A 10,915-nucleotide genomic window follows, 5' to 3' on the forward strand; every position below is an offset into this window, starting at 1 on the left:
TTTTCATCCTGAAGATAACAATTTCAGAATTAATAGAAGACTGTGTCGGGCCATCTACCATCAAGAAAATTATGTACTTTCATGTCTTTAAAACATGCAGTGGTTTGTGGTCCTCAGATGCAAGACAGCTTTTAAAAAACATGATCTTAGTAACTGTTGGAACAGGCTTGCTTAATGGCACGTGACAGCAGTCAGAAATCCAATGAGTGGCCCAAGGATAAGATAATACTGTGAACCTCAAAAAAGAAACTCCCTTGGACAACAATGCCTTCTTGTCTCTCCAGGGGAGAAAAATATATGGGGATGTGGCAAGATGACCTTTGTCAAGGCAACGGCATTGTGGTTACCCAGTTCGGGCTGTATTATGAAGGAGCCTTTAACAGCAATAAAATGATGGTAAGTTGCATCCAAGCTGTCAGACAGCAATGCTCTGTCTTTTTTTAATTGCCCTTTGTGATTCATAATGTCAAAGAAAAAATGCAACTGCTTTCTAAAAAGTAACCATTTATACTGGTTGGAAGTTTTGGGTTTTGCCTCCTGCAATAGTGCGCTCTGTCTTGCCATTTTTCTTCACTATGCTCTGTTTCACAAAAAGATGTTAGTAGACTGTATTTTCTTCCGCCACAGAACAAATCATGCCGGACCTTCTTTGGTATAAATGCTCTTGTATCAAAGTACCATGTTCAGTAATGCACAAAATAATGGTTTTGACAAAGGCAGTGCATAAAAATGAATGATGATTCTCCCATTTGTTTGCGACTATATTCTAATGCGGCATTTTCTCAGTCACTGCATCTCAACTGACCAAACCAACCTCTTTATGTGAAACAGAGTACAGTGTCAGTCAATGTTTACATGAAAGTTTCTCATTCTTTATACTGATTGTGATATCTGTTTTAACACAGGGGACTGGAGTCTTGCTTTCGGAAGACGATACAATATACGAAGGAGAGTTTTCAGACAATTGGACCCTTAATGGGAAGGTTGTAATTTTGTATTTCGAGATGTTTGCTTCCTTATAGACCAGTGATGGCGAACCTTTTCGAGACCGAGTGCCCAAATTGCAACCCAAAACCCACTTATTTATCGCAAAGTGCCAACACGGCAATTTAACCTGAATACTGAGGTTTTCGTTCAGAAAAAACGGTTGGCTCTGAGGCCTGTGTTACTCGGGAGTAAGCTTGGTGGTAGTCAGTGGCTTTGCTTTGAAGCAACCATGCAATGCTTTGAATGGGTGAATCACGACCCTAGGAGGGTTTACTCAGAAGCAAGCCCCATTGCCAGCAACCAAGCTTACTCCCAGGTAAAGGACTGCGCTTTAGTTCTTTTCATGAAAATCAGTGGGGTTTAACAGCGCTTAACAGGGTTACCTACTCTGCTTCCCCAAAACTAGGTCTTAGGTTTAATGCTAATAATCTCCCTGAAATAATTACACTATTATCACATGACGAACTCTGTGCACGCGTGCCCACAGAGAGGGCTCTGAGTGCCACCTCTGGCACCCGTGCCATAGGTTCGCCACCACTGTTATAGACCAAGAGATAATAGTGACTGATTTGATTATTTTTACTTTTTTTCCCTCTCCCCCACCCTTGTCTTTCTCCAAGGGAACCCTGACATTGCCGAACGGAGACTACATTGAAGGTACCTTCAGTGGAGAATGGGGGTCTGGGATAAAGATTACAGGAACCTATTTCAAGCCCAGTCTGTATGATCATGAGAAGGACCGACCCAAAACTCTGTGAGTGGATACAAGTTTGCTTCTACTGTGTCTTTGCATCTAATTTGTTAAAGCAGCAAAATGCTACCGTTGACTCAGATGGGTTGACAATCTGTGTTGCCTCATTTGCCCAGGTCTACTTGTGTGTTTAATGCTGTGTGTACAGGAATGGCAAAGAGTCTGTGAAGTTTGGCGCTGGTAATTGAGACTTGGGAGCAGGGCTTCAGGTAACTTGGAGCCTAGGGCCATACATATTTGGGACTCACATTTTTGCATCCACACAAAGGCTCTCAATAGATAAAATAACATATCAAAGCACATGGAAAATCGTCATAATTACATAGCTTATCTTAGCTTGGATTCAGACGAAAACTCCTGACAGTGGAAGTGGTAGGTAATTTCCACTGAATTGCCTCTTATGCTGTTCCTGATGGTCCCTTGTCCCCAGAGAGCAGCAATTACGGGGAGATCAGTAGGCAGGGAGAGAGGGAGAGGCAGGAATGTTCTCTTGCTCTAACACACGTGCCTTGTATGAGTGGAAAATTCAGGCTGGATCCAACCCTATGTATTTGGTACTGAATGTTGATAAAACAATGACCGCAAATACCAGTTCACTGGATAAGCCAGTAGGCTTCCTATTTGGGTCTGTTAGCCCCTGTCTTTAAGGCTAAAGTTGAAAGGTCAAATGGGCACAACTTTGACCTCTTGCACACAGGTTATTGGCCCAGGATTCGCTGCTGTGCCCCTCCCCCCCAGTTTTCCCATAACGTTGTGGTTCATTTGTGTACCTCCTTAGTTTTACTCCTGTCCCCCCAATCTAAAACAATAAGACGGTAGCGATAGTATTTTTCTGTTGTGATTGGTCCCCAGCTCTTCAAATTGAGGGGTCTTTGCCATTACTGAAGGAATAGATATGGAGGGGGATCTCATATAAACAAAACCATAAATGCATACTTGTAATAAAACTATAGCCAGAAACACATTTGATCCGAGAGGAATATTTCCCAGAACTATAAATCATTGGAGAACTGTGGTTGGGGAATAGATAGCATGTCAAACCCATCCATTGTGTGTGATGCGTCACCTCTGAAGAGCTTTGGTGTGACTGTCAATTTAGGTCATAGCTGCGATTGTTTTATTATTAAGCAGAATGTGTACATTTTTATGGGCCAGGCAACCCCTTATGGGTATTCCCCCCCCCCTGGCTTCTCTTTATGTTCTCAAAAACATTGACTGATACAATAATTTGTTTTGACATCACTGACTCTTGCACTAGGATGTGAAACAGGCTTCCCTGCTGAACTGAACACAAATTCTTTGGAGCTGCTTTTCACACCACTAGGGGGTCTATGAATAAATGTATGTAGGCTTCTGTGCAGCTGTAATCGTTAAGCATCCTGAAGTTGAGCATTTTTTTGTATGTGATTGTCTTTCTTTTTAAGGACAGGGCTGGACTCACAAGTTTAGGGCACTGAACTTATTTCAGAACTGTTGCGATAAGATGGTGCTGGATTTAGATATAAATGTATTTGATCCTTCCTAGTTCATCTTTCATCCAAGGTGCAGGTGCTGCCTTGGTTATTGACAGGAGAAATAACTGACTTCCTTGTCTTCCTGGATGATGCTAAATGCTAAAGAAGATGAATAAAATTAGCAGCCACATCCAAGAGCCAGGCGCCTGGCCGCAGCACTGTGGCCACGCCAGCTGCCACCCCTAAAGTGGCTTGCCAGTGGTGGAGGGAGGCTCAAAAAGTGAAAGACCCTCCCTCCTGCCAGGAAGGCTCTGTGGGGTTCAATAGACTTAATTCCTGGCTGCCAACGTAACATTGCAAATGGGTGGGAGGGGCAGTGGAGTGGCAGCTGCATGCCAGCAGAACTACCCATCCGCCAGAATGCCCTGGAAGGGCAAAGCCACCGGCACAGCTGCATGCCGCTTCCACCAGTGGATTTGCCCCCCCTCCCCGGTTGAGGCAATGCACTAATAAAACTCTAGACCTGGGTCAAGTTTGTATCGGGAAGCATCTTTCTAGCATATGGGTCTGCCCAACTAACAAAGTTAACTGAGGAAGTCCTAATCCAATTTATACTCTAGCACCATGGTGGCGAACCTTTGGCACTCCAGATGTTACGGACTACAATTCCCATCAGCCCCTGCCAGGGCAATGTGTTTGCACAGTGGCAAAGCCAGTACTGGCGCTGGTCACAGACCGCAGCATTCTGGAACGAGTGTGCATGATAAGATAATTCCATGAGTTGCAATGATTGCTAAATGTTAACTAGGCGGAAGCTTGTAGTCCGTAACATCTGGAGTGCCAAAGGTTCGCCACCACTGCTCTAGCAGAATTTAGGAGCAAGGCATTCACCAGACTGGCCCCATCATTATGCATATCCTTCCCTACATTTGCCAGCCAGCATTCTTTGCTCAGGAAATCCTTATTGATGCATGTGTGTGTAAAGGGCCGTCAAACCACCGCTGACTTATGATGACCCTAGAACAGTGGTTCTCAACCTTCCTAATGTTCCTTTCTACTAAACTTAGAATGCAGAAAGGTTGTAGCTTAAAGAATAAGTTATAAGATGGAAGATCTGAAACTTGGTAAGAAATGATGGAAGATCTGAAAAGTTGTAAATTCTTAAGGTCATGTTACCACCATTTGTGTATATAAATTGGTTTTAATATGGTTTCTGTTTTAATCTGTTGAACTGTCATGTAATTTGAAAGGCCTATGGCTAACTAATAAAGACTGATGATGATGACGATGATGATGATGGGCCATGCTAATTCTGTTTAACAATTTAATTATGGAAAAATTATAGCCTTGAAAAAGTAGCGTTGGGGAACAGGTAAGAGTTATAGACTTTTTAGACCAGGGCAATGTGTTTGCACAGTGGCAAAGCCAGTACTGGCGCTGGTCACAGACCACAGCATTCTGGAACGAGTGTGCATGATAAGATAATTCCATGAGTTGCAATGATTGCTAAATGTTAACTAGGCGGAAGCTTGGAGTCCTTGCCGTTCCTGCAGACGAGAAGTGGAAGGCAGTGTTCGACGAATGCTGGCACCAGTTAGGTTGTGAGCATCCTGGCCAAGGGGACAGGTGGAAAGCTTGGGACAACATCGCCGTCGCCTTGACAACCAATCGGCGTCAACACAAAGACAGGTCAGTCGTGTGGGACAGAAGTGCTTCAAGCAATGGTGGAGAGCCAGCGTGGTGTAGTAGTTAAGAGTGGCGCATCCTAATGCTGATTCTAATATAGTGAGCCAGGTTTGTTTCCCTGCTCCTCTGCTTGAAGCCTGCTGGGTGACCTTGGGCCAGTCGCAGTTCTCTTCGAACTCTCTCAGCCCCACCTACCTCACAAGATGTCTGTTGTTGGGTGAGGAAAGGGAGGGGTTTGTAAGCTGCTTTGAGATTCCTTGCAGTTGAGAAAAGTGGGGAATAAAAACCAACTCTTTGTCGTCTTCTTCACTGTAAAATAATGACTTTGTATGATTATGGAATTCAGTTATTTTAACCCAGCCATTATTTTTAAAAATCTTTGGTTGCTAGGAATTTCCTTGGGACATATACTGGAATATGTGCAACTTATTTTCATTAATATGAAGAGGTAGACACATTTTTTTAAATGCCACCTATGCATTCAGAAACTTTTACTGTCCTAGCATGATAAGCAATTACGGATAGAATACAGATACGCCAGCGTAAGGCTGGATTAGCAGAAGGTTTTCCAACAAGATGCTTGCAGGTGCCATGGTGCCTACTGAGCTTTTCAGAAAGAGGGTGAGGCCTTTGTAAGGTAGGGCTTGTTACTGGCTCCTGTCACTCGAATGAAAAGGTTTCCCGTGAATATAATAGCAACTGCAGCTGCTAGAAGATCAGGAGGACTAGTAAGTATCCAGCCCTGCGGTTCCATATCCCTTTCAGGCTTCTGTTCATTCCCTGTTCTGTTTCTCCCTCCCTTCCCTTGAACTTCTCCTTATTTCCTTTTACTCCCCTCTGTGATTCTTTTGCAAAGCGAGGAAGGAGTTATTCGGTTTGGCTCCACCTCCTGTGGCAGCCATTTTTGGATGATGTGCACTACCCCTTCTCAAAATTCCAAAGGTGCCTGCAGGCTTGGAAAGGTTAGGGACTAATGGATTAACTAACGAAGCATACGTTTGCCTTACCTACTTGCTAATCAGGATTTTGTCTTAAGTAGAGAAAGGGGAATGGATGTAGCAAAGTGGAAAATTCATCTATTCAAGAGCTAATAGTGGCTGACTAAAGCAAACAGGTAAAAGAAGGATACACCACTTAATAGGAGCTATGGAAAAGCTTATTGTACAGGCATAAAACAGAGAAGGTGACATTTGCACATGTGACTGCTTAATTGCTGATGTGTTAGAAACAGAAAGCCATATGTTTACTTGCCTGACTCTTGAGATAGGAATCAGAGGACCTGACCTAAGTGCCTGACATACTAAAGCTAGTAGGGGATGCATTGGTGTCAGGGCCTTTTTGGTGGTGGTGCCTGCATTAAGGAACTTCTTCCTATCAAAGAACCACCTGGCGCCAAGTTTATATTTCTTTAGGCACCCAAATGAAGTTGTATCCCCCCCCCATGTGATTTAGATCACCAGAGATAGTTTTGAACCTGTTCCATTCACCGGAAACCCCCCCCCCCCTTTCTTTTTTGGTAACACTTTTATTGCTGGCTCATTTTCTTTGACTGTATCTCATTACCGGGTTGCTCCTTGACAAGATTCTTTTAAACTTTTTGATGTGGGTGTATTAAGGATTTTAATGTTGTAATTTTCGATATGTTGTAAGCAGCTCCAGTTATCATTTTATAAAGGAATGGGTGTAAATATTTTAAATTAGAAAGAAAAATATTGTTTTGTGCACTTAATCTGTAGTGCTGATTTTAAAAAAACCCTATGAATGATTGGCAAAGGGGAAGGGAGTGTCGTGGAAGCTGTAAAAAGTGTAAGGAGTTAAATTGATTTCACAAGTACATTTTTTGTTTCTCCAGGTCATTTCGTTCTTTAGACATGCACTTGTGTTCCGTATGTTTTTAAGGTTTTCACTTTTAGCTTTTTGCAGAAAATGTTTCTAGATATTTGGTCCATGTGTGTATCTGTCCTTTCTGTCGTCACAGCCCAGAACTTCTGAGTAGATCGCATGCTCAGACACTGGAAAGTCTGGAATTCATCCCTCAACATGTTGGTGCCTTCACCCTGGAGAAATATGAGAACATTAAGAAGTATCTAATAAAGGTATCTTGACTGTGAATGGGTACCGCTGTCTTATTCGTTGAGTTAGCGTCCACATTTTGCCACATTCCCCAACTGAGCTGATCTTGCAGTTAGTTTCAAACTACAATAAATTGTTATAGTTGTCCGTTTATTGAATTCTTTGCCATTTTCTTTCTTTGAACTAGGGTTTCCAGGTTTCTCCAGACGCTGGTGGGGGATGGGAGGTAGAGTTGCCAGATCCAGGTTGGGAAACACCTGGAGATTTTGGGGTGGAACCTGGGACTTCATTGGGGTACAATGCCATAGAGTGTACCCTCCAAAGCACAGGTGTCAAACTCGCGCCCCTCCAGATGTTATGGACTACAGTTCCCATCATCCCCTGCCAGCACGCTGGCAGGGGATGATGGGAACTGTAGTCCATAACATCTGGAGGGCCGCGAGTTTGACACCTGTGGGTCTAGAGGAAGGGGTATTCCGACTACGGCTTTTTTTACAGGTCTTCACAGCCGCCTCTAGAACTGTCAAGGGGTTGGAGGTGCAGTACGTAACCCTCAGCTTGTCGGTCATTAAAATTCAGGCAGGACAAGTGGGAAGAGCAGAGCCGGTCCTGAGACCAGCGAGCCAGAAGTGCTGAGCAGAAGAGTTTCTCTGGCTTAAGTCTACAGCACTGTGTCGTGGTTAAGAGCAGGTGGATTCTAATGTGGAGAACCGGGTTTGATTCCTCCACCCCAATGTGTTTCCACACTCCTGCCCATGAAGCCTGCCAGATGACCTTGGGCTAGTTATAGTTCTCTCAGAACCCTCTCAGCCCCACCTACCGCACATGGTGTCTGTTTTGGGGGAAAGGAGCTTCCAGGCCACCTTGAGTCTCCTTACAGGAGAGAAAAGTGGAGTATAAATCCAAACTCTTCTTCAGCTGCGGAGCGACAGCTGTCTCCTCCACACACTGCCGGGGTGGACGCCTGGGAGTCTTTCTCCAGCACAGCTTTGCTTCTTCCAATGGGGTAGACTCCTCATTGCAGTGTTTTGTTGTTTTTTGTCACATAGAACTTCAAATACATGTGTGTTAAATTGCAAAAGTCCCCTTGGGTCGTAAGCCCTTGAGAGAGCAGTCCACGGAGAGAAACACGTCTTGCTGTGACGTGCCTCTGAAGATGCCGGCCACAGGTGCAGGCAAAACCTCAGGAGCTAAAACTCCCAAACTGCAGCCACACAGCTTAAAAGAAGAAGAAGAAGAAGAGTTTGGATTTCTATCCCCCCTTTCTCTCCTGCAGGATACTCAAAGGGGCTTTCAATCTCCTTGCCCTTCCCCCCTCACAACAAACACCCTGTGAGGTAGGTGGGGCTGAGAGAGCTCCAGAAAGCTGTGACTAGCCCCAGGTCACCCAGCTGGCATGTGTGGGAGTGCCCAGGCTAATCTGAATTCCCCAAATAAGCCTCCACAACTCAAGCGGCTGAGCTGGGAATTAAACCCGGTTGCTCACAGCCACTACGCCACTGTCTTGAAATAGGGCTGGGCAATTCCTAGAGATTCGGGGATGGAGCCGTGTGTGTGTGTGTGTGTGGGGAAGGGGGGGGAGTTCAGACAGAGAACACAGTGGGGTATAATAATGCCCTGGGGGGGGGGGTGGGGGGGGGGGGGGGTGGGGGGGGGGGGGGGTGGGGGGGGGGGGGGGTGGGGGGGGGGGGGGGTGGGGGGGGGGGGGGGTGGGGGGGGGGGGGGGTGGGGGGGGGGGGGGGTGGGGGGGGGGGGGGGTGGGGGGGGGGGGGGGTGGGGGGGGGGGGGGGTGGGGGGGGGGGGGGGTGGGGGGGGGGGGGGGTGGGGGGGGGGGGGGGTGGGGGGGGGGGGGGGTGGGGGGGGGGGGGGGTGGGGGGGGGGGGGGGTGGGGGGGGGGGGGGGTGGGGGGGGGGGGGGGTGGGGGGGGGGGGGGGTGGGGGGGGGGGGGGGTGGGGGGGGGGGGGGGTGGGGGGGGGGGGGGGTGGGGGGGGGGGGGGGTGGGGGGGGGGGGGGGTGGGGGGGGGGGGGGGTGGGGGGGGGGGGGGGTGGGGGGGGGGGGGGGTGGGGGGGGGGGGGGGTGGGGGGGGGGGGGGGTGGGGGGGGGGGGGGGTGGGGGGGGGGGGGGGTGGGGGGGGGGGGGGGTGGGGGGGGGGGGGGGTGGGGGGGGGGGGGGGTGGGGGGGGGGGGGGGTGGGGGGGGGGGGGGGTGGGGGGGGGGGGGGGTGGGGGGGGGGGGGGGTGGGGGGGGGGGGGGGTGGGGGGGGGGGGGGGTGGGGGGGGGGGGGGGTGGGGGGGGGGGGGGGTGGGGGGGGGGGGGGGTGGGGGGGGGGGGGGGTGGGGGGGGGGGGGGGTGGGGGGGGGGGGGGGTGGGGGGGGGGGGGGGTGGGGGGGGGGGGGGGTGGGGGGGGGGGGGGGTGGGGGGGGGGGGGGGTGGGGGGGGGGGGGGGTGGGGGGGGGGGGGGGTGGGGGGGGGGGGGGGTGGGGGGGGGGGGGGGTGGGGGGGGGGGGGGGTGGGGGGGGGGGGGGGTGGGGGGGGGGGGGGGTGGGGGGGGGGGGGGGTGGGGGGGGGGGGGGGTGGGGGGGGGGGGGGGTGGGGGGGGGGGGGGGTGGGGGGGGGGGGGGGTGGGGGGGGGGGGGGGTGGGGGGGGGGGGGGGTGGGGGGGGGGGGGGGTGGGGGGGGGGGGGGGTGGGGGGGGGGGGGGGTGGGGGGGGGGGGGGGTGGGGGGGGGGGGGGGTGGGGGGGGGGGGGGGTGGGGGGGGGGGGGGGTGGGGGGGGGGGGGGGTGGGGGGGGGGGGGGGTGGGGGGGGGGGGGGGTGGGGGGGGGGGGGGGTGGGGGGGGGGGGGGGTGGGGGGGGGGGGGGGTGGGGGGGGGGGGGGGTGGGGGGGGGGGGGGGTGGGGGGGGGGGGGGGTGGGGGGGGGGGGGGGTGGGGGGGGGGGGGGGTGGGGGGGGGGGGGGGTGGGGGGGGGGGGGGGTGGGGGGGGGGGGGGGTGGGGGGGGGGGGGGGTGGGGGGGGGGGGGGGTGGGGGGGGGGGGGGGTGGGGGGGGGGGGGGGTGGGGGGGGGGGGGGGTGGGGGGGGGGGGGGGTGGGGGGGGGGGGGGGTGGGGGGGGGGGGGGGTGGGGGGGGGGGGGGGTGGGGGGGGGGGGGGGTGGGGGGGGGGGGGGGTGGGGGGGGGGGGGGGTGGGGGGGGGGGGGGGTGGGGGGGGGGGGGGGTGGGGGGGGGGGGGGGTGGGGGGGGGGGGGGGTGGGGGGGGGGGGGGGTGGGGGGGGGGGGGGGTGGGGGGGGGGGGGGGTGGGGGGGGGGGGGGGTGGGGGGGGGGGGGGGTGGGGGGGGGGGGGGGTGGGGGGGGGGGGGGGTGGGGGGGGGGGGGGGTGGGGGGGGGGGGGGGTGGGGGGGGGGGGGGGTGGGGGGGGGGGGGGGTGGGGGGGGGGGGGGGTGGGGGGGGGGGGGGGTGGGGGGGGGGGGGGGTGGGGGGGGGGGGGGGTGGGGGGGGGGGGGGGTGGGGGGGGGGGGGGGTGGGGGGGGGGGGGGGTGGGGGGGGGGGGGGGTGGGGGGGGGGGGGGGTGGGGGGGGGGGGGGGTGGGGGGGGGGGGGGGTGGGGGGGGGGGGGGGTGGGGGGGGGGGGGGGTGGGGGGGGGGGGGGGTGGGGGGGGGGGGGGGTGGGGGGGGGGGGGGGTGGGGGGGGGGGGGGGTGGGGGGGGGGGGGGGTGGGGGGGGGGGGGGGTGGGGGGGGGGGGGGGTGGGGGGGGGGGGGGGTGGGGGGGGGGGGGGGTGGGGGGGGGGGGGGGTGGGGGGGGGGGGGGGTGGGGGGGGGGGGGGGTGGGGGGGGGGGGGGGTGGGGGGGGGGGGGGGTGGGGGGGGGGGGGGGTGGGGGGGGGGGGGGGTGGGGGGGGGGGGGGGTGGGGGGGGGGGGGGGTGGGGGGGGGGGGGGGTGGGGGGGGGGGGGGGTGGGGGGGGGGGGG

At 55.1% G+C, this 10,915-nt stretch overlaps 1 protein-coding gene across 1 annotated transcript in view; it reads left to right on the top strand.

Annotated features, from left to right (window-relative positions):
• The window catches only part of ALS2 (alsin Rho guanine nucleotide exchange factor ALS2), a 38,708-nt gene extending 31,713 nt beyond the window's left edge, over positions 1–6,995 (top strand). Inside the window, exons 19-23 of the mRNA XM_048484459.1 lie at positions 285–396; positions 906–983; positions 1,608–1,741; positions 4,714–4,881; positions 6,857–6,995. Of these exons, the coding sequence (XP_048340416.1) occupies positions 285–396; positions 906–983; positions 1,608–1,741; positions 4,714–4,881; positions 6,857–6,983 (619 nt within the window). The 3' untranslated portion in view covers positions 6,984–6,995. The remainder of the gene's footprint in view (positions 1–284; positions 397–905; positions 984–1,607; positions 1,742–4,713; positions 4,882–6,856) is intronic.
• Positions 6,996–10,915: the final 3,920 nt, after the last annotated feature.

This window comes from Sphaerodactylus townsendi, linkage group LG02 (genome assembly GCF_021028975.2).
Source record: "Sphaerodactylus townsendi isolate TG3544 linkage group LG02, MPM_Stown_v2.3, whole genome shotgun sequence".
NCBI classification, from domain to species: domain Eukaryota; kingdom Metazoa; phylum Chordata; class Lepidosauria; order Squamata; family Sphaerodactylidae; genus Sphaerodactylus; species Sphaerodactylus townsendi.